The sequence below is a fragment of the Aptenodytes patagonicus genome, chromosome 8, assembly GCF_965638725.1.
Source record: "Aptenodytes patagonicus chromosome 8, bAptPat1.pri.cur, whole genome shotgun sequence".
Classification (NCBI taxonomy): domain Eukaryota; kingdom Metazoa; phylum Chordata; class Aves; order Sphenisciformes; family Spheniscidae; genus Aptenodytes; species Aptenodytes patagonicus.
In genome coordinates, this window is record NC_134956.1 from 14,800,563 (window position 1) to 14,823,183 (window position 22,621).

General features: G+C 53.4%; 2 protein-coding genes across 3 annotated transcripts in view; both read right to left on the reverse strand.

Annotated features, from left to right (window-relative positions):
* FAM107A (family with sequence similarity 107 member A) overlaps window positions 1–5,285 on the reverse strand; it is a 30,681-nt gene extending 25,396 nt beyond the window's left edge. Inside the window, exon 1 of the mRNA XM_076346527.1 lies at window positions 5,094–5,285. Coding sequence (XP_076202642.1) covers window positions 5,094–5,117 — 24 coding nt within the window. The 5' untranslated portion in view covers window positions 5,118–5,285. The remainder of the gene's footprint in view (window positions 1–5,093) is intronic.
* Window positions 5,286–6,647: 1,362 nt separating this feature from the next.
* Window positions 6,648–17,729, reverse strand: FAM3D (FAM3 metabolism regulating signaling molecule D). Of its 2 annotated transcripts, XM_076345871.1 has the most exons (12): window positions 17,667–17,729; window positions 13,767–13,824; window positions 12,925–12,991; window positions 12,058–12,165; window positions 11,718–11,738; window positions 10,922–11,045; window positions 10,661–10,719; window positions 10,234–10,284; window positions 8,878–8,962; window positions 8,616–8,742; window positions 8,291–8,405; window positions 6,648–6,888 (listed from the first exon to the last, which is right to left on the reverse strand). In XM_076345871.1, exons 3-11 carry the CDS (start codon window positions 12,935–12,937, stop codon window positions 8,316–8,318), a joined length of 678 nt encoding a protein of 225 aa, XP_076201986.1. In that variant the 5' UTR covers window positions 12,938–12,991; window positions 13,767–13,824; window positions 17,667–17,729; the 3' UTR covers window positions 6,648–6,888; window positions 8,291–8,315. The 2 variants fall into 2 exon arrangements, with proteins under 2 accessions (XP_076201986.1, XP_076201987.1); XM_076345872.1 differs by lacking the exon at window positions 13,767–13,824 and having other exon boundaries at window positions 17,667–17,721.
* Between the last annotated feature and the right edge of the window lie 4,892 nt (window positions 17,730–22,621).

The following is a 22,621-nucleotide window of genomic DNA, read 5'->3' on the forward strand; positions in this document are numbered from 1 at the left end:
TGTTAATTGTGCCCAGAAATGGGCTTTTCATCAATGATCTCCCCACTCTCATGAGGCGCTGAGGGACTTTCCTGGTGTGCAAAGTCACCAGCTCTCGTTCCCGTCCCTCTGAACCAAGGTTTGTTGCAGGCAGCCCACGGCAAGCCCTTCTCCCCAAGCAGCGCAATGCTCCAGGACACTGAAATGTTGTGGTTCCCAGTTGCCATCTGATTTTTGGATTTGCTCCCGGGGCCAGTGCCACCAAACAACTGGTGGCATTCAGTGACTGCCAGTGGGACTTGTTCTGCTCATGGGCCTTGGCACCCACAGCTCCTCTTGTTGAAAGCAGAGCGGCAGCCCTGGCTGGTGAGGGGGGATGGCCACTGCTCCAGCGGCAGAGCAGGCAGGGTCCCTCAGAGGGCTCTTGTGCTGCCCGGGCACAGGGATGCTTTGAAAGAGCTGGCAGGGACGCTAGCTGTCGGCTTTCTGAAATAGCTGTCAGGGAGAGCCAGGAAAATCCTGCTGTGCTTGCTGGTCTGCAGAGGACGATGGGGCAGCGGTGTCCCAGCCCACTGCCTCAGATGGCTGCGTCACTATGATGTCCCCGCTCATGTGAGAGGGGCTTCTGGACCACGGAGCCTCTCCTGGGTGTCACAAGCTGCTGCATTTCATGCCTCTTTGTCTTTCTGTGGTTGAGCTCTTCCATCCCTTCTGGGAGCAATTTGGGCCTTATTCCTCATCTTGTTTCTGAAGCGGTTTCAATTCCAGCTGCTGCCCATGCCGGTAGCTAAAGGGAAGATGCTGGTGATGACAGGTCCTGGGGCTGCCTCCTTTGGCCTTGTGCAATTGGTGTCCCTGTACCAGGACAGCCACTGTGCTGGTCCTTTCGTGGCGGTTTCTTCCCTGTGCTCTGCTGCACTGGCATGAAACAGCCCTTTTCTTTCTCATTATAAACCTCTCCTCTGCCAGCCACAGACACAGCTCCTCTTGTTCGCCTTACTTGCTCCTGTGCTTTCCAAAACAAGGGCCCAGGATTTTTGTAGTCGGGGTAAGAGTTTCTAAGCTCTTGAATGGTGAGAACCAGCTTTTTGGTCAATCTGGATCTTTCATTTAATAATATAGACTTTTAAAAATTTCCCTTTAAACGTTGCCTTGGCATTTTGGAGCTCTGCTCCCCGTTGGACCATGGTTTTTGCAGCTGGCGCTAGTCAAGAAAAGTGACAGTGCTGAGTGTGGTGGATGCTGCTGTAGCTGGAGTTACCCTGCATGCGTGGACCTGGTGCTGGGGTGATGCCAAGCAGGATATGTGCATGCGGAGCTGAACTGTCAGGGTTAGTCCCACGGGAGGGATGTCTGCTTTCGGGTCTGGGGGGTCTGGGGAAGGGAGTCCCTTGCTCAGCATTAAGTGATGCTGGGAAAATACGACTGCTGCTTCCTGCCGCCTTCAGGATGGGTGGAAAACCCTGAAAATCACAACTTTTATCTCTTATTCTCTCCCTGCCCTGTGACAGCAGCAGACGGATGCCTTTTTAAGACTGAGACCATTCTCCTGACAGACAAGATGACTGAATTCTACACAGATGCTTAGTAGGAACATGACCCCACTATTACCCACAGCAGAGCTGCTGGAAGGGCAGTGGCACTTATTTACCTGTTTGAGAGCCTCCTCCTGCTAATGAAGGTCAGAGCAAGAGAATTATTCCCCCTCCCACCCTTTTGCAGAGGAAATTTTTTAGGACTTGCTTTTTATTCTGGAGCTGAAGTGTTGATTTTTGTAACCTTCACCTCCCTTATTGTGTGAATAACGTGTGTGATCGCTGGTCAGAAAACTCCAGGAAGTGCAGTTAAACATGTTCGTGGAGCAGCTTGGCAGAAGCCAAAGTTGGTCTGAAATAAGGCTCTGCTCTGGGCCAGCCGTGCTGGGGCGGCTGGGGGACTTGGTGTGTGTTCCAGGCAACCTCCCTTGTGCCCTGAAGAGAAGGGTGGATGAAAGACGGGAGAGTATGTCCCATATGTCTACACCTGCACCCCAGCCAGCACAGAGCTCCCTTCTCCGGCCAGGCCATGGGGATACTCTTACTGGTGCGGTGAGTTGTGTTCATAGGAAAATCCCTTGGGTGGATTAAATGTCTTGTGATTAGCTGTGTCAGGGATGGGCAACATCAGCAGGTGTTAGGGAAAAAGCTCTGAGTGATGCGGGGGGAGAGCAGCAGCTGGTGACAAATGTGCAAGGGCAGTGCTGGGGAGATGTGGCTACATTTTCGGTTTTGATGGGATTTTCATGTAGGTGGATGACAACATGGGGGGCTGGGAGAGAGCATGGTCTTCCCAGTTCAGTCACTGCACCTGCAGCCCCCAGAAATGCTGGTCCTGTCCCTCTGCAACGCTCAGATGGAGGAGTTTTAAAGTATGCTCTCAAAGCCCCAGTTTTCAGCATGGGCAGCCAGGTACTGCGGTCCGCCTGAACAAGCGGAGCCTCTCTCCCTGGCGCTGGCATGCTGCCTCTTGTTGTTTTAAACCAGCCGCAGAGCAAAGCTCCCCACTCAGCGGCAAGGCTAATCTCAGCTCATCTGACATTAGTGTAAACTGACACTCTTGGGAATTTGGGGACAGAAAACTTTCCCTGGGGAAATGGCCCCTATGCAAACCCTGCCTTGAGAAACCGGGGAGAAAAGCAGCAGAGAGGTGCAGATGTCTGGAAACAACCGCCTCCACTGCCTGGGGGTCTGGGAGCATCTGGCCCGGCACCCTGGGGCTGCAGGGATTGCAGCACTGTGCTTGCAGTATTATTTGAAGGTGGATTGCTGTGGTTAGAAGCATGTTAGCTGCATTCCTGTGCCCAGCAGGGCTGGTGCTCTGCAGAGCAGAGGAATAGGCAGGGAATCGGCCCTGGCTCTTCAGCACCCCTGAACCAGCCCCTGTTGAAGTCCTTGCCTTGCAGCGAAGGGTACCTCGGCAGGGGACTGTGTCCTGCTGGAGCCCTGCTGTCGGCTTGTACCCACGGGACAGTGGTGATACCAGAACAGGTTTTTTGGGAGCAGCTGCAGCCTTTGAAAGTAGAAATGTCCTTGGAGCCATGCTGGCAGCCTTTCCGGTCCCTTTTGTTGTGGAGCTGGGGATTGCCTTGCACTCCACAATCCGCTACTGTAATCCCCTTGGAGTGCTGCTCTGGTCTAAGCTTAAAAGGGGTGCAGCTGAGACTGCTAATGCAGGCAGTGCTGGCCAGGGGTGCCGAGCCTTCCTTCTGCTCCGTGCTCCTGTGCGGGTGCCCTCTGGGATGTAGCTGGTGGATGGGGTCATGCCTGGCAGAGCCCCTGACCTGCCCCATGCCCTGAGCTGGGCTGGTTCTACAAGGGCTGGGGGAAGAAGAGCTTTCCTGCCCATCACCTGGACCCAACCTGGTCCTTGGGGAGGGCTGGAGCCTGCTGTTCATGCCCACCCTGGAAATGCAGCAGAAGGAGCTGTCTTTTTTCCATCCCCCATCAGCTTCAGCCTAAGTGTAAAGCACTGACCCAGGAGCTGCCACAGGTGTCCCTTGCTTGGTGCTAGCCATGAGGTGGCACAGGCTTTTGTCAACCTGGGCAATGTTTGGGGGGCTGAAACGGGAGTGAAATCTCTGACCTTTTGGTGCCCATGAAAGTAAAACTGCCTCAGAGCTTTTTGGGGCTGCCAGCGAGCTGAGGGTGAGCTGGCGTGACGGGAGAGCCCGAGCTCCTGGGAGCGTTTCAAAGCCAGGCCGTTCAGTGCTGGACTGTGGAGGGATTGTGGTGTTTTGGAAAGCCGTCCAAAAGCCATCCAGTCTGGGGGTCGGGAGGCCGGCATAGATCACTTTGAGTGCAGCAGGGCTGAACTGGGTGGCGCTGAGCCAAGCCTGACCTAACCAGCTTATTTCCCTGCTTTCAGTAATGCCCGTACAAATACGCCGAGGCCTGAAGGTCACGGCCATGTGAGCAAAGGTCTGGGGATTAGCTGTAGGCAGAGCGCAGCTCCTCCCGGGTGTGCCGTTGTAGCCCTGAGCCCTGGGAACGACTGTGGCTCTCCTGTGTGCTGGAGCCAGCGCAGCATTGGCACCTCAGATGGGTGCCGGAGAAACAGAGGGCTGGCTGGGAGCAGCACCTCCTGTACCTGGCACTTCTCTGAGGTCCAGGAAAATAGATAAATGTTTCCTTGTCCCACATCAGCACTGATTTTCCTTCCGGGTGTTGGTAATGCTGGTCCGTGGGTTGCTTTTACGCATGTTTCCCCTGCAACAGTGTCTAGCTCTGGTTTTGGAAGAAAGCCCAGCAGGTTTGCAAACTTCTGCAGGGCACTTGGTTTGGATGTGCCCACACCTCTGAAGGCCACAGACCATGCTCAGCTGAGCATGCAGGGTCCCTCCTGGGTCAAAGGGTCACTGCTGTCCCCGTTGCAGTAGAAGTTACTGACCTAGTGTGGTGCACAAGTGCATTTCTTAGAGCTGGGAGACAAGCTCCAGAAGTCTAATACCGGATCAAGGCATCACAACTGAATAGTGATGATGCATCTGTAGGCACTAATGTCATCAGACATGAAAGCAAAATGACATCTAACAGCATCCTCAGCACAACCATCTCTCTGTGCCTCTGCATGGCTCTGACTCCGTAAAGCCCTGTTTCCTTTCGGAGCTGTTTGAGTGCTCTCCCGGGGGGATTTGGAGGAAAGGGAGATGTGTGTGGGTGCTGTGGGACCTGGCCTGGGTCCTCCCTGTCCTGGGAGGGAGCTGGCAGCAATTCACAGCCCAAGAAATACTTGGGGCTCACTCTGCACCGCCCACAGGCTGCTGGATGCGCTTGGAGCAAGCCTGATGTTTCTTCCCAGAAAGCCAAACTTTGCCTGTCGTAATGCAATGCTCTGATCCCCTCCTTGCTGTCCTGAAAGCCCCGGCAGGCCTCCATGCTGGGCCCATCAGGTGGAATTACTTAATCCAGCCCTGACAAGTGACACCCGCGCTGGGAATGTGTCTGTTCCCTCTAATCCCTTGCTGCCATCAGCTGCCTTAGCACGCGCGGGGCAAAACAAGCAACATGTGAGCAGATGGTGCCTTCTCCATCATCCCGCCACCGCTTTAGTAGCCCCAAATAAAACCGCCCCGTTACCTTTTTCCCGTGAGCCGCCCCCATGGTCCGATGTGCCGGCTGTGCCCTGCTCACCGAGGGTGTGGGACTGGCCGGTTCCCTGCGGTCACTGGCCCCGTTACTCTCGGGGGGATGCGCGGCCGTGCAGCTCCCGGCCCCTCGGCGGCCACTGCGGGGAGACACGGGTGAAATCCAGCCCGTCTGCAGCGGGGCCGAGTGGTAAAGCTTGCTTTTCCTCCCTTCTCCCAGCACGTGGAGAACTCATTTTCTTCATGCACCTAACGGCTGGCTCGCGCCCAGGCTCTGCCTGGGCACAAAGGCAGCTTTCATGCTGCGGATGCCCGGTTTCTAAGCTGGGATCCGTATTTTGAGAGGCTGTGGAAGATTACAGTAATTGCACTTGACAGGGCAAGATGTCACAGGATGTGGATTCGCCTGGCTGTGGGGCCCCGGCACCCGTTGGTCCTCGCCTGTGGCATCCTTCCTAGCTGCTGCTTTGGTGCTTTGCCGAAATAAATCCATACCCTCAAAATACGACAGGATTATCCCTCTGCTACCTGCCTGCATCCTGGCTCTTGGCTCCTACCCAACACTGGATTTTGCAAACTCTGCTCCTGCGAACGCCCCAGGCCCCATGGTGAGCCCAGGTTACCCGGAGCTGCGTCCTGGGAGGCCGGGCAGGTCAGGGCTTGTGTTTGCTGAAGTCTCTGGGGGATGCAGCATGGTGAAAACCAGCCAGGTAGGTGCCTGTCTTTGCAGTAATACAGCTTTCAAAATGCCAAGGCACTAAAAAACTCCATTTAGGGATCGCTGTCCCTGCACTCAGTAGCCTTTTCAGACCTTTTTAAAAGACGAGCAAGTTAAATTTGACTTCTGAAGCCATATTTATACCCCTGCCTCCCAGATTCTGGACTTTTGAAAAACTCAGATTTATTTATTGGGACATGGTGACTTTGGCAGGAATGGCTCCTCAAAACACTGGCTGATGATTAAGGTCCCTGCACAGGACTTGCACTTCCAGCTCTCCCTATTTATTGAAAATAGTGGTGTAACTTAGTAATTGCTCAGCAATAGATTTGGAGCTAGTTTTAACTGTTGGTAGTGTGCTGAAAAAGAAATTTCCTTTATTTTGTCTTTAAACCAGATTTCTAATGTGCATTGCACAGGGCTAGGAAGAGCTTCCCGTGGCTGAAAGGGGCTGGTTGTTTTCTGGGCTGTAGCTGATGCTGTGTGCCGGTTTACCCCATACAGCCACCTTTACAGCTCTTAGGCCGTTTTCAGTTTGGCTTACGAGCGAATCTAGATCCTTTGAGGGGGCTTAAAATAGTTGGCATATTTATGCTGGCAGTGTGGCAGGGCTGTGTGATGTGAGGGCTGTTGTGTCTGTTGCGTTGTGTTATTTCTCGCTGCTGCCATGGGTAGGGATGATTCAGCGCTTGGGATTAACCGCTGCTGTTGCAGCAGATTTAGGGATCGATTTATGGTGGAGGCTTCCCTTGGTGCGATCAGGTGCACGTTAAGAGCGCAGGAGGATAAGCTGGGGTAAAATACTACAGCTATTGGGGAATTCCTCTGTGATGGCTGTTTGGCAGTTTTATTTCAGTTTTGAATTTGGAAATTCTTGTAGGTGTTACACAATTTATTTTGGGATTTTTCCTTGGTTAGGGAAAACCGGTTGCCTCACTAGTTTTGGATGGTGGTGCTGGGTTTTGGATCCAGGGTTTCATCCCCAACGTGGCCGGTGTAGGACAGGCTGTGTCTCTTCCTGGCCTTATCCTACCAACGCTCCTCACTTCTTCTGCTCACCTGGGGTGACCTGTGGGCTCAGAAAACAAATGTGAACTGCCTGTAGAAGCTGTGCTGGGGCAAACCCTGCTGTTAGAGGCAGAAAAGGCTGTCCAGGATTGCCTTGTGTTACCCTGCACAGCTCCAAGCGCTCCAGCAGAAATGCTCCACCCTCATGTTCTGCAAAACTGCTGGTCTGCTTTAAAGAATGGGGAAAAAACCGATACAATCATAGGAAATTAAAATCTGTATATGACGCAAATTTATCCGTGTCCATGATGACAGATAAGCCCAGGCCATCACTCATGCAGCTTATCTGATCTCAGCACTGCTTGCTCTCAGGGAGGTTTTGGGTACAGACGGTGCTTGGGTGAATGCACCCGGACACGAGTCGGGGGCAGATGCTCCCCTAGGACCTCCTCGATGTTGGGCAGCAGCATGGGAACCACCCTGGAAGGAGGTCTGTGGGGCTTTGCTGGCCTGTGTTTGGGCAGGGGTGTCTCCTTTCCCAGTGGTGTCGGCTGGCCCTGGGTTGGGGTGCAGCTCCTGGAGCAAAGCGGGTGCATGGGTGCCAGCCCGGGTGTGTTGTATAGCTCCAGACTGATGCTGGCTCCGGCTCTCCTGGTAAAAGGCTCCCACCTATTGGTTATGCTGCACAACTTCAGCTGGCTTGAGAAACTTGCGCATCCATCCCTGCCTCTTTGCCGAGCAAAGTCAGGTTGGCACCTCGCTGGCATTATCCTGACCTTTGATGGGGATGTACCACAGAGGATTTAGCTTGGATTTAACCCAGGAAAGATGCAACCAGGTGGGGGAAACACTTTGGTCTACAAATATTAACCTATATTGCTGCAAGCCATCCCTGTGGCCATCTGGCCTTACTGTGGCCATAGGAGACAGCGGGGGGTTGGCAGGAGCTCCCGGGGGGGAACCACCAAGGCCTGAGCATCCCCAGGAACGTCTTTGCCCTGTGCCGTGGCGGAGGGGAAGCACCTGTGTGCAGTGCCGTGGGATGGGTGATGGTGATGCCCAGCTGGTGGCAGAGGACATGGCAATGCTGTGCCTGCAGGGAAAAGCCTGGATTATGCTTGAAAATGAAGTGAGAAGGTAGTGTTTTATAATCAGATATCTTGTTTAAGATCTGAAAAACCTTCTACAAAGTTTTTGGTTTAAAGACAGAAAAATAAAATACCCCAAATTGACCCATAGACAAGGACAGCTTGGCTGAAACCTGGCTGGGTGTTTGCTCAGGCTCTGCAGGCACTTGCACAGCTCTTCTCCAAGCCCTGCACAGCCCCTGCTGTGGAACAGCTGGTCCCTGGGATCAGGCAGCTGCTGCTGGGCTGTGTGACCGGGTTGGGGGGGGCTGGGGTCAGCGTGATGGGGCTGGGGTCCCTGCGATGGGGCTGGTGTCCTGGCGAGACTGGTCTCACCTCTGTGGCAGGCTGGGGCTTGATGCTAATCCATCTTCATGGGGACACAGCCCTGCATCTCCAGCAGCTCAGGCCAGCCGTTGTATTTATTTGTCTCCTTAGCATTTTTGATGTGCTGGAGTAAAAAAAAGAGAGCGAGAAAATGAATGAGGACGTTGGTGACATAGTGCAAGTTTGCAACGTGACAAAACTTGCAGCTTGGCTCGACATGGGGGATAACACCACTGGCCCACGTCTTCCACAGACAGGTAGGTGAGATGGAGCTCAGGAGGTGCTATGAAGAAGAAGGAGCCTCCAAAGCTGGTGGCAGGGGAGGGCCACATACCTCTTCAAAGGGGCTCTTGTTCATCAGCCCTTTCGCTCCCAAGAAGACCCAGTTGTCCCGGAAGCCCAGCTGGCTCACGTGGCTGCTGCCCAGCTCCACAAAATGTGCCCGTACTTGGTCGTTCATCCTGAAAGAAGGTGTTAGTGTGGTGCCAGGTGGGTGTTCCCTCCTGTCCCCTCTCTGTTCCTGGCAGCACCACCTCCAGCTCCCCCCAGCTGCTGTTTTTTGGGGAGCCAGGCATCACTCCCAGGGCCAAACTCACTTTGTGGCAGCATCATCGTAGCTGGCCAATAGCACGATGGTGCCGTGCTTGATCTCTCGGAGGAAGGTATCCAGTTTGTTAATGTCTGGGAGAGAAGAGAATTAGGGAAAGAAAAAGGGATTTAGCAGCTGCGTGGCAGCTGGGGGAACCTCCTCTGGGTCGGTGGGAAGTATCCTGGCTGTGCTGGTGCTAGCTAGGATTCGGGGTCATGGGCTTGGGGAAGGACTGGCTCCCAGATGCTGCATTTCCCATCTTGTGTTCCCACCTGGGCTCTCCTGCAGTGCCGGGGGCTGGCGCTTTCCTCCTGCCAGCACGACAACTGCAGGGGGGGAATTTGCGTCTAAAGTTTGCTCACTAACTGTGAAATCTGGTTACTTCCAAGCACCAGAAACGAGCCTGCTCAGCTGCAGAACTGCCTGCCCTGCAATCCTGCCTTCAGCTGTGTTGCAGGAAAAATTCCTCATCCCGCATCCATGGGATGCTCGAGTCCAATGCCCCATCTAGTGGCACAGGAGCCGACTGCTGTCTCCTTCCCGGTGCCTCTCCCACCGCGCGTCTTGCTCGCAAACTTAGACAGAAATCTTATAATATTGATGTTTCTCCTTAAAACTACAGAGTTACCAAGAATAAGTTGCAAAACCAAAAAGCAGAAAGGGGTGACTGATCCCTGGAGAAGGGTCAAAGAGCAAAGGGTGTAAATCAAAAGCACTATAGACATGGTTTTAGCACGTGATTTCGAGGACTCCTGCCAAAACTCTGGAAATTCTGGTAACAGCTTTGCAACAACGGTGAGATTTACAGCATCCTGCAAGTCAGTGCCGGATGGGCTGTGAGAGGGTGCTGCCCCGGCTCAGGGCATCTTCTTGCTGTTAGGAAGATTGTTTGAAGCCAGCAGGCACAGGGTCATGGTCTTTGCTGCCACCAGGCTCCACTCCCCATGCCCTGAGCTCCTCATTTACCCTCCTGCAAGAGGCAGGGGAACAAGCTGGGGCTCAGCCACCACCAGCATTCAAAAACTGAGTTGAAAGCTGCAAAATCTCAGGATTAGTGTAACTACCTGATCTCAGAAAGTAGCCTTTCTCAGGTCTCGAGTGCCCTGGTTTATTCAGTTTAGTGGAATTATGTTTTTCAGGCTATTACGTGCACCTAAGAGAAGTGAGAAACCAATCTGGATGCGGATGCATTCCGAGGACTCCAGGCTCAATGGCCTCAGGGAAAGCTGAGCTTTTACTGCCTGAGCTGGCAATCCTGGGCAAAGTCCACTAGACTTTATCATTAAATACACGACAGAGGAGCCAGCAGTGCCGGTGTGAGCCCTGGTTGGGAACCACCAGGCAGCAAAGCAACCGCGCTTACCTCCGGAGTACATGTCGAATGTGTCTGCTTTCAGGAGCTGCCCGCTTGTTCCTGGAAGGTTAAAATTCAAAACAGAAAACAGTGAGTTTGCACTGGGGTGGCTCGAGGCTTTGCCTGGCCACCAGCTTGGGGTTCCTGCTGCTGCAAAACGCTTTGCTCTTCCCTCAGTGTGTCATATTTGCTGTGATGGCGAATGTGGTGCTCAGTGGAGTTCATGGAGCCATCGTGCATGACCCAGGTGGGTTTGTTTCTAACTCCCTGGCAGTGCTTGCAACCATAATTGTGGCTGTGCACCCCATGCAACACTGGACTGATGCGCTTTCGGGTCAGCTGTGGTGCCTGGGATGGGGTCCCCGGTGGCCTGTGTCCTCCCAGGGGAGAAAGGGACCCCAGCCATGGGGAGGTGGTTAATGCCCACCCAACTCACCGTTCACCAGTGCGATGTTCAGGCCCCTGCCAACATTGTTTTTCACGCTGCTCATGAGGCTGGAAAGGAAAGCAGAGAGCACCAGTCAGTGCAGAGATGCCCTGGAGAGGCTGGGGCCAGTGAAAGAGTGTGATGGGGCAACATGTGGCTGCAGATAGCAAAATGCCCCCAGAAGCAGTAGCAAAGAAAACTATTTCCAAACTCGCCCTATTCAAGCCCAGGCCAGCCGTGGCTGCCCCGTCCACACCATGTGTTGCTTACACTGTGCCATCAAAGCAGATGGAGGGTCCCACCACGTTTGCAGCACCACTGACGATCTTGAAGGCGAAATAGTTCTGGGAGCAGCTCTTCTGGTTCCCACACTTGTGCCGGGGCAGCTGCTTGCCTGCGAGGGAGGAACGGAGCTGCAAGCCATGGCGTTTGCCCTGTGGGGGGACACTGGCTGTGTCCCCGAGGGGCTGAGCAGGGCTGGCACTGAGGCACAGTGGCCCACTAAGGGGGCAACGCCTGGACCAGCTTCTTGCATGAAGGAGGCTTGTCCTGGGACTAGGACCAGCTTCTTTTCTGAGGTTTATGGTGTCAAAGCTTGGGGTGGGACAAGCTGGCCGGGGCGCTGGGTGCTGCTCTGGGTATGAGCAGCAGGACGGCACAGCTGGTGCCATGGGAATTGTAGAGGGGCGTGTGCCGGGGAGCATTCGGAGCTGGTGTTCATTCAAGGCCAGCCCCTTGTGGCTTTTCTGCCCAGAGCTTCCGCATTCTCAGCCAGGGTAGGGACCTGTGCCACGCCGCCCGGATGGGGCCCGCAACCTGCTTCCTGCTGTAGCCTGTGGCCTGGGGGTGTTTCTGCTGGGCAGGGAGAACATGTGAAGGTTCATGTGCTTGCACACCCCGCCAGAGACATTGCTGCTGTGTGCAATGACAAAATTCCCCTGCGTTTGGGAGGGTGGGATTTTGCCTTGGGAAGGGAGCTCTCGAGGGTAGCTATCATGCTTCCACCGTCACCCTCAGCCCCGGAGCGGTGTTGCGTGATGGAGATGAAGTCAAGAGCGGTACTCACTTCTGGGCTTGTCTGTGACACCTGTGGGTACCAAGCAGGAGGGTTAGACACCCTGGAGAGCTGCTGGCTCTTCCCCAAGCCAGGAGCAGCTGTTCAGGCACTGTCTCTCCAAAACTGCTCCCTGTGGCTGCAAGCACCCCTGGAGCCACCTGCCCCAGTGCAGCTTCCACCTACGCTGTCCCCTCCCTGCCCTGATGATCAGAGCTGGTGGCTATAGCCTTGGCCAGGTACTGCAAGTGCAAATGTTCATGGCAACTATGTGTAGCTCTGGGGTCTGGCTCGCAATGGGGCTGCCCGCACCCTCCCTCCAGACCTGGTTGGAGCCCTGCTGGTGCCTCACCGAGCCAGCTCCGCAGGCTGATAGCTTTCCATCTGTGATCAAAGTACGTCTGCATGATGAACCAGATGCCCAGCAGCGTGATGAGCAGTGCTATGTACCGGATCATGCCTGCGAGGGGTGGGAGAGGAGCCAGGTGAGAGCAGCAGCAGCACGGGTTGGGGACCAGAGCATCCTTCTGGCTTCTTGGGGACTTGGTCCATGTGTGCAGGACCAAGGCACAGGGTGACAGCCAGTGCTTATGTGGTGTGGGAAGGCAGCTAACACTCCTTCCTTCATCCTCTAAAAAGACTCTGATCTCTTAATTAATATCTCTAGAGCGTGTGGTGATGCTCAGATAGGCATTACCCTTCTACTGGGAGGCACTATTCATATTTCTCTCTGCATTAAAGTAAATCTGATAATTAGTCAGAAAGCTATGTAAATCCAAATATTTCTTATGTTCCCAGTACTGGGAAGGCTGCTATCCCCCAATTAGTCACTAGCTACAGCCGAGCAGCTGCTAATACAAATGTGATTGGCATTTGGCTTTAAAGCAGCGCTCACCAGAGCAAAACGTTCCAGTCCTGCATGGAAAGAGAGTAGAAAAATATACTTATATTGCAGCTGAATGGCTCTTATGGAACCAGGAACGTCTCAATAGCCATCTCTTCCCAGCTGCGGAGGGTTTCACTGGGAAAAATACAACAGGCTGAAATCTACACAAATCTTTTAAAAACCTGATGCTTATACAAAGGCCCTTTCCCATGGCCCTGGCAGGGGAAAAGGTCAGGGTAGCTGGACTTGGAAGGGGACATGTAAATGAGAAGGAGGCATAAAGAACTGTAGAAAAATGGACAGAGAAAAGTAAATCTCTGTCTCCCTCCTTACCTGTCGCCCGCATGGTGGCGGGGAGAGATAGCACAACTGAGGAGGTGGTCAGTGGTCACGAGTCACCCTGAGGAAAAAGGAGGAAATGCCATAAAGCATACCTGTAACTCACCGAATCCAGGAAGATGTTAGATGAAAAAATAATTGCTATGTTTAGGCATATTTGCAATGACTAAGAGGTCACCGAAGATGTATAAATTCCTATCATCAGGCACATGTGCTTGGTCCTACCCTGATGTTGAAGTCCTGGCTCCCATACGTTGGAGCAGGCTGCACTGATTGAGCTTGCTTCATTTTTAAGCCTCTGAACTCTTCACTGTGACTGTCTGCTGCCCTGTGTGCTCCTGTTTCATGTCCTTTTCTCAGTAACAGACCATGCTTTTCTATTGTGATGAGCTCAAGGAGCACATTTTCACTCATGGCTTTCTGCAGTTCCTTCTGATTTCCTTCTGGGATTATGCGAAGCAGGTTTCAAATATTAGGGGCTGCAAAATGCCATCTGACAAGCTGTGATTTGGCCTTGCCCAGTCAGAGGAATCTGCGGGAACAAGCTTGTCCTCCTTAAAACCAGAAAGGGAAGGGAATAAGTGCAGCGCTGCTGAGCTGGGCAGAGCAGCAAGGCTTGGGGACATCTGACTTAAGGACAGACATGTTTCCACTTGTCCAAATCCTGCAGCGTCTTCACCCACGCGAATGGGGAGTGGTTGTAATTTAGAGTGTAAACTTTTTCCTACCCAAGCAAGTCCATCTGCCCCCCTCCCTCCCGCTGCCAGCCCCCACGATGGGACGGGCACCTGCCACCTCACGCACCAGGCTCCCGGGGGCTGGGGACCCACTCCTACCTTTGAAATTCAGGGATGCAGTCTGGTGAATGTCTGTCCTGGAAACCACACCGGAGTCCTAAGGCAAATTATCGCCTGTGAGACGTGCTCAGAGTTAAAAAGAGCCTAATGTTAACTAAAGCAGCCCTTTAGCGAGGCTTGACATAGAAAATTTGTAGAAGAGCTATGCTGAGAGCTGCTTTTCCTGTTTGAAGGGTAAATAAGGAGCAATGGGTTGTAGCAGGGCTGGGCTATAATGTGATTTCAGGCTGCTGCGTCAGGAGGGAGGAGAGAAGAGCTTTGCCCCCTGCCCAGCCCCGCACTGGGTTCCCTCCCAGGGCTTGGCTTCAGGGAAAGTGCCCATGGCCATGTGATTGGCCATGGTGCAGCATCCCCCCTTGGCCCGTGGGTGGGATGCACCCGGCATCCCACCTTGGCATCCCAGTGGGATGCACCTGGCATCCCACCTCAGCACCCCAGTGGGATGCTTCCCCTTGGCTTCCCCTTGGCTTCCCCTGCACCCTGGGGTAGGTTGCAGCATCACCGTATGGGGCTTTTAGGTAGCCTTAGAAACAAGGAGGAAACTCATCTGCACTGCAGGAGGAAAGCTGCTGCTTTCCTGCTTGGCCTGAGACCCTGGAGGGAGTTTGCAGTGGGCCAGGGTGGCCCGTGCCTGGCCGGAGCGGCAGCCCCGCAGTGACGTTTCAGCTGTCCGAAGCTGCAGCCCAGCACCGCTCCCCACGAGGTCCCTCCACTGCGCCCGTGTCTGCCATGAGGCTGCGGCAAGGAGGAGCTGCCGAAGCCGTTCAGGTGGGAGTTGGCAGCTTCCCATGGGAGAGTGGCCTCTCAGCTTATCTGCATTTTAAAGGAGGCCTTGTAAGGTATATGTGTACCCTCGGTACCGCGGCAGCGTGTCTTTGATAAGGTATCGGCTAAGCGCACTTGCTTCCTAGCAGCATCTCACTTCTTTCTGCAACTATTCCTCCCAGAGGAAGGTCACCATGAGTGGGAATCTGTCTACGCAGGAGGTGGCACGGGGGTCTGCAGCGCCCGCAGCCCTTCCCCATGCCACCTGGTCCTGGCCCATCCCAGCCCCCCCCCCGGCATGGTATCCCTGAAACGGGTTTTAAACTTGTGTCGGAGTTGGCATGAACAAGCTCGTTTCACTGAGCTGGTGGAAGAGCCACAGACCTGAAAATAGACAGTTTAAAGGGTTTGGAGGACAAATGCTACTCGTGGCTGGATCTGGCAGGACAGCACCGGGCTCTTGCCTTTTGCTCCTTCCAGCATGAAGTTTTGCTTTTTAAACATAGGAAGCCTCTCCCACACCTGGCTCCCCAGCCCGGTGCCTGATAAGGGGACGGATGTGATGGGAGCAGAAGAGCAGTCCTTAAATCCCCCTTGGCAAGTCGCAAAGTCTTTGAAATTTGTATTGATTTGCTTTGGAGCCTGTTGAGTTCCCCTCCAAACGCCATGAGCAGAGCCTGGAGCTGGTGAGGATTTGGACCTGGGCCGTGATTCGGACACAGCGAGCGGAGCAAAACTCCCCTGGGTTTGCAAAACCATCCCCATTCAGTCCCCACTGCTGCAGGGGACACCAGCCTCACTGGGGCCCATTGCACAGTGCTCTCCTTTGCCAGATTTGGTTTTTTTCTATTGATTTTGTTGCAGAGGAAGAGAAATGGAAAAATAAACCGATAAACACTACCACTTTAGGGAAGTCATGTATTTATTTGGGCTATTTATCTTCACCTTAATCTCAGGTAAAATTTATTTGGTGAAGTCCCTGGGTGCTGAAATTCCTGGGACCTGATTGCATTACAAGAGGGTAGCCCTGTCCTGGGATTTCTATTGTATTCTCTTTTAATTGTTTGGATTTTTAATTTTTTCTCCTAAGGCTGTGCCGGAAAAAAAACCCTGTAACTTATTTGCTTAAAAACCATTCCAGGAACAAAAAAGTTCTTGGACAAATATTGATAAAGAGCGAGTTCTGTGGCCTTGTAAGGCAAAGGCTCCACCCCAAGCCTGCTCAGGACCGAAGTGCCCTGTGGCAGCACCGAGTTATTGCTGCCAAGAAGAAACTGGGGCAGATCCCTGCCCTCGCAGGGAGGTTTTCCAGGATGCGGCGGGTGAATGTTCCCATTTTCTCCCAGCACCGGAGGAAAATGTCACTTCTTGTCCCCAGAAACTTATGGCGTTGTTGGTTTTGGGTTTTTTTTTGCTGCTTTTGAGCCCCATACGTCCCTCTCTCTCCCAGCAGGTCCCTGACCATGAACAAGACATCATTTTGGTGCGGGGTGGGGATGCGGATCCAAAGAGGGTGGCTTCCAGACATCACCCGTGCCCACACCCAGTGAGTCACCCCTCCAAAAGTCAGGGTTTCCTTGTGAAACTAAATGCAGGGGAGGGGCCTGGTTCAGGGTGGGTGAACATCCACTGTGTATCCAGGGTTGGTCCCACCACAGGAGAATGGAGGATGCTACAATGCCATTTTTAGTCTCAGAAGGAGTCAATCCGACTGAGCTTTGCTGAGTTACTCAACAGGAGAGCGCTGTTTGCCAGAGGACTTATAAATTCCTCAGCTCATAGAAATGCTTGGCCAGCTGCTGCACCTGCCAAATGGCTGGAGAGGCCATCTTATGGCGAAACTGCCCCCAGCACAAGTCAACGGTTAACCGGGGTAAGGCCCTGATCCTGAAACAGAAGCCGAACAGGATGCACGCGGTGGTGGGCAGGGGTGCGGGGCTGGGGCTAGCTGCAGTGGCCGAGCCCCATCTGGGAGCAGGGCTGCAGCCAAGGTGGGACATGACACCTGGAGGTGCTGCCGGGAAAGCCGGGCTGTGGGGCTGGTGCAAAGGGCACAGGTGGACTTTGGTGCCTGCTGCAGTTGCATTCCTGCCCGCTGCATGCTATGGGGCAGGCACGGCCCCATCCTGCACTTGGCTGCCTGCGGCTGCCAGAGGAGCGTCACCCATCTGTGGCAGCTACTGATTCGGTCCCTTGTTCTTTTATTTGTCATTGGCGGCCACTTGTCCAGGTCTCTGTACATGTCGCTAAGCCCAAAGCTAAATCACTATAAGCTCGCCTCTCCGGTGAGGTTTCCCTAGGCAGTGAATCAAGAGCTGTGGCAGTGGTGAGAGATGGAGGGGAACGATCGCATCCCCTCCGGCGCGACAGTGCTGGCCGGCAGCTCGGCAGGCATCCCTGTGCTGTGGATCGCAGACTGTACAAAAGCGTCCCGTGCCAAAACCCCAGGGAAAAAGGAGGGACACAAGCATTAGTGCTCAGGGCTGGCAGCAAGCTCTCTTTGCTGGGAAGAGGCGCTTCTTGGGGCTGAAAGCACAGGGTAAGTGTGGGCTATGAGGCAGTCCCTCCACTGGGCAGCCACGGCAAAGTGCTCTGGTTTTTAGTAATTGCACGTACGGGAGGACCTGAAATGCATTTTTGGCAGCTAGCAAAGCCCTGGGTGCCAGCACCCCGAGGGCTCCCTGTCGGCACCTGGGAGTTGTCCTGGCAGTTAGGGCTGTGCACTGGCGCGTTGCATAGTGAACAACCTGCAAATTCATCCAAAGCCATGATGGATAAAGGGGTTTGACCTGGACCAGACATCACACAGCTGATTCTACCACATATCCTGTAATGGGTGGAAATGCAGATTTGACCCTTGCAGTTAACACAGGTAATTCATTAATTCTGTCTATGAAGCTGGCACAGCTGCACCCTGCAGAAAGGATGCCAGTGTGTGGGGTTTGCCCTTCACCTCCATGCTATGAGAAGGAGGAACAACTAAAACCTTCCCTGTGCAACCCTCTAAACCTGCCAGCAAGTCAAAAGAAAAGTGCTGCAGAAAGGCATTATTTCAGCCATGCTCTAGAAACCCCATTTCCACAAGGTGGTCAGGGAGGGGGCAAGCCTACATACCGCTCAGTGTCCCGGGCATGCCGTCCCTCTCCGCAGGCAGCGTGGGTGCCGGGGCATCGCGGGGAGCTGGGGCACCATCTGCTCGGCAGTGTGGTGGTACGGCTGCCCAGCCCAGCCCTGCCCTCTGTGACTCACGGCACCTCCCTGAGCCTTATCTCACTGCCTGGCATGGGGCTGGGCGCCCCGGCGTGCCACCCCACAGGGCACAGTGGCCAGCAGCAGCTGGGAGCAGCTGTCCTGTGAGAGGGGAAAAAAAAGTCATTCCTGCAGCCACGAGCTCATGCGTTTCCTTTGGAGGTTTTCTCCACTTTGGCACTTGCTTTTTTGCCACATCAGAAGAGGAAAACCTCTCCCAGGGTGGGCACCAGCCTGACCCTCTGCTCTTGCACCAAACCAGCACATCGGGCAGTGTGGCTGGCGGAGGGTGCTGCAATGGGAGCGGGTGGGCACGAAGCCAGGACTAATGTCCCCCTGCATGGGATAAATCTGGAATAACCCGATCTGGAGGGTTTTCCCCCCAGCTGCACTACACATGTGTGAGCTGGCCCCTAGCGCCGCTTCGCTGCCTCTCATTTGCAGAAGGTTGGAGGTTCCTTTTTCAAATAAGCATTTATTTATCCAGTAACAGTCCTGAACTCCAAAGGAGTCCTGAGTTAACTGTAGATACAGATTTAGGCCTTTTTCTTTTTAATCATTTATTGTTATTATTATGCTTCTGAAGGAAGAAATCACTCCTTGGAGACTCCAGCTCCGCAGTTAGCACTAGAGGCCCTATACATTTTCCAAAGCTGAACCTCATTTACCTGGCAGCTGAGAACAAAAGCGTTCCCATTCCTTTTTCCTTTTTCTTTTCCATTCCCATCACTTAGGAGAACCTAATGGCTTCTCTTGGAGCTTTTAAAACAATTTTCATCCAAGAGCCAGCAGAGGAGACACAGGGCCGGCAGTGGCAGTGCTGCCTTTGGGACTGCAGCTTGCAGTGCTGGGCAAGGGGTGCAGGATACGGCCTGGGAGCAGGGGGTGCTGGGCTGTGCACTGGAGGAAATCACAGCCACTACACCGAAACCTTCCAGACAGGGAGCAGAAAAGCAAACACAGGCCTGGGCCTTGCATTGGGATAATTACTGCCCTCGGAAGGAAATTTTAGCTGCAGTGAGAGTCTGGGCTTAAACAGCGCAGTCTAAATCAGAAACCTCCTCCCTCTCCGGGGAAATATCCTTCCTATTAGTTTGTTTAGCTGCTGGCAATAACTGGCTTGGCTCAATAACGAAGTGCCCCAAGCCCCGGCGTGCTGCAGCATGTGTCTCTGCTCCGCCCCCTGCTTCCCACCCGCCCAGGAGCTGGCCCACGGTGCGGGGCTTGTAGCACCCTGGGGGATGCCTGTTTCGTGATGAATTTGTCCTCCTTCTTCAAGGTACCTGAGGCCTCCTGGGTCCTCTATGGAGATGGAGATGTTGCTGCTACTTGCAAGAGGAAACAAGCAAAAAACATCAGCGGGGCCAGGGGCCTTGTCATCCCAACGAAGAAACCTTGCATGAAAGGCTTCTGCTCTCTGCAACTGCACATTTCATCCAAGATGTTTCCCTGAAACCACAGGAAAGGATGGGGAGCTGTGTGCTTTTCTTGTGGGACATGTCTGCGGCACAGCCCAAGAGGTGGTGCTGGCACGGGGAGCCCTCGTGTCCTGTCCCCGTGCCCTGCAGTAGCCCAGGTTTTGCCCATCCACTATGGCACACGGCAGAAAGGTGCTTTTAAATCACACATAACATTAGTGAATACATCAAGCGCTGGGAACAGGGCACCAGCTTGGTCTCGACTCAGCAAATAATTAACTTGTGCAGTGCAATGGAATTACATCAGTCTCATTTGCAGGCTCCCCCCCCCCCGGGAGGCTTCTGCATGATATGGTGAAAGAGAAATTAAGAAAAAAATAATAGATGTGATATCAAAAAGCTGCCAGGCTGGGGAAGGAATAATCTGTGGTGCACAGTCACAGCACTGCGATGAGCACCATGGTAGGATCGGCAGTAGCAAGCCCGCGGACGAGGAGCTGCTCTCCTCCTCCCTCCTTGTGCCAGTGCTGGCTGCATGAGCCCCGTGTGGGACCTCAGTGGGTGGTAGGGAGCATTGGGGCGCTGGTGGCTCCTGCCAAAAAATCCCAGTGGCTGCAGGACTGTCCCTCTGAGGAGCTGTTTCCTACGAGAGCTCAGCACTGGGGGGGAGGCTCCCCCTTGAAGATCCCTTGTCTGCAGGGCTCCGCAGTGCCTGCAGGGACACACTGCTTTGCAAGGTGCTTGCTGGGCTAAATTAATCACAAATTCTGCTGCTCTTAGGAAAGGTTTGGCCACTGCCGCTTTGCAAACTTTGTCCTGAAAAGTTCTGTGGCTGTATAGTTTCAGATTGCTCGTGCCGGGCTAAGCCATGTACCGCAGATGTTAAATATAGCACCTTTAAAAGGAAACAGTCTTTTACATCTCTCTTTATCTAGTGTTAAACACCACCTGCATTGTCTGCACGCCATGTGCAAGAGGGCGAGGGTTGCCCCTGCAGTCCGCACCCCCCCCACCTGCGCCGCCACACGGAACTATTCACCCACCAATAAACCATCCTGCTGCGGTACTCGCCTCTCCTCTCCCCCTTTTGCATAGGTTAGTAAACAGCAGTATTTCATTGACTGAAGAGTGAATCATGCCAGCAAACTGATGATCCGTCCCATAGGTGTCACCGGCATCCTGGTGACCGAGCACAGCCCGAGCATCCGGGTGAAACACCGGCAGGGTTACCTTGTGCCGGATGGGCTGGAAGAAGAAATGTGTGAGGACAAAGTTTGGTAGGAGGGATGATACCACAATATTGGATAAAAAGGTGAAAATACTGTTTCACAAGAGGAGAAGGGTGGCGTTTGGTTGGCAAGGGGGTTTGGTGTGCCGTCTCTCGCCCGGCAGCACGGCGGTGCTGGCTATTGGGGGTGCTGTTGTGTAGCGCATCCGCTGCGCCCGCGGCAGCCCTGGCAGCAGAGCCCACCGACGCCGGCTTTGCCGCTAGGAGAGAAAAATAAATAAGGGAAATCATAACTGCTTTTACCATTAAAAGAGAAATTAGCTCGTGCAGTGCTAAGCCCCCAGTCTTCAGGCCCAGTGCAGCCAATCTGTTTTTATTGTTTTGCAGGACTCCTCTGCAACCGAACGATAACACATACCAGGAATTAGCAGAGTGTAATTACTCCAGATTAGCTGAATTCACAGTATAGACACAGATCATAAACAGCCATTGATTATTCCTAATTTCACATTTTTAGCATTCTGAATTGCAGTAATTATGTCTGTCTGAGGGAATTAGCTTCTCTTTCAACCCCTCACGTCCCCAGTCACTGCCCTTCCTTTAAGATACTTTTTTACTGCTGCAAAAGAGGACATTTAACACAAATCCTTCCCTACTTCTACAACAAAATGCCCCCCCGTCTCCCCTCCCCTGCCCCCCACAGTGCCAAAATCCCTCTGGCTCTGCAGCCCAAAGGCTGCTCTTTTTGCTGCCAGCTGCCTCAAAATGCAGATATGTGCCCAGTGTGATCTGTAACCACTGGGCCACAGCTTCATTTCACCCAGGTTCGTTGCAGAGGCAATTAGCAGCCCCGGCTCTCGGTGTGGGTGTTGTGGGGATGCCCACGGGAAGGGGTCTGGGCAGCACCAAAGCTCACCATCCACCTCCTGTTGCTGGTTGGTGCCATGCAAACAGCACTCATGTTTTAAGAATCGTCTCTTTTTCAAAACATGGTCGCAGGCCAGGACATGATTTCCAAATGCTAGTTTGTGCCTCCAGTGAAATCGTGCTGGGGGCCTCTGTCTCCAGCCCAGTAACAACTGTGCCCTCCCCAGACAAGATCAGTGAGAGAAGCTGGTAGACCTCAGTATTTTCTTGTTACAGAGCACAAGCAGTATTAAAAAATGAAAGTAGATATAAATTATTAATCTTTGCATGGGAAATTTCTAACCCTATTAGTATCATATTATTAAATTTGTTTCTTAAGCACAGGCAGTGATTTAATTGCAAAGCGTAGCGGAGCATAATGCCAGCTCTGCAGCACGGATTTGGTCAATGAATGACGAGAGCGGGAAAGATCCTGTTGTTTAGCGATGGCAGAGCCTTTGGGGCTTTCATTTTGTTTTGCCCCTAGTAAATACCAAGGGATGGTGGGTGACTACCACCGGCCACGTGCTGCGCTCGCAGATGCTCTGGGGCATTAGGATGTGTGCCCCACGGCCGTGGGAGAGGAGGAGGAGGAGAGGATGGGCTCGCTGGCTCCCTGCCACAGGCCACAGTATCCTGAGTTATTGCAGACACTTTGGTCTGACCCACACAGCAATTCTGGCATTTTTATCTATTTTGACATGATTTGCCCACCCTGGGCTGAGGCAGTGCAAAGAGACGAGGGTCCAAGAAGCCTGTGGTCCAAAGCACTTCATGCTGCCAGCATAGGGCAGGGAGTTATTTATTCCAGGCAGAGGCTGCAGCCACCGAGCAGCAGCAGCAGCAGAAGTTTTTTATTGCGCCCATTCCTAGGACACTGAAGAAGGATTATGCATGCTTCCACCACGCCAGCTTTTTATTAGATTGCAGGCAGGGGTTAAACTGATCCTTGTCAGCACAAATATAATGCCCAGGGTGATGGGAACAGCATAAATTGAGGACAAGAGGTGGCTGCTTTTACCACTGCTCTCAAGAATGCTCTGCTGTTTTACTGCATCGTTCGCTTTTTAATTGGGACATTTCCCTCTGGCCAGGGGAAGTCTTTCCTTTTTTGCCAATGAGGTGCAATAAATAAATGGGCTAAGACACAGACTCTGAGGGGAGGTGGAGTGCAGAGGGCAGATTAGCGGCTGCAACAAAGCCCTTTGAATCTCCCTGGTTTGCCACAATGGCACCGATTTTGGTACAGCTGCCCCAAGCTGGGAACA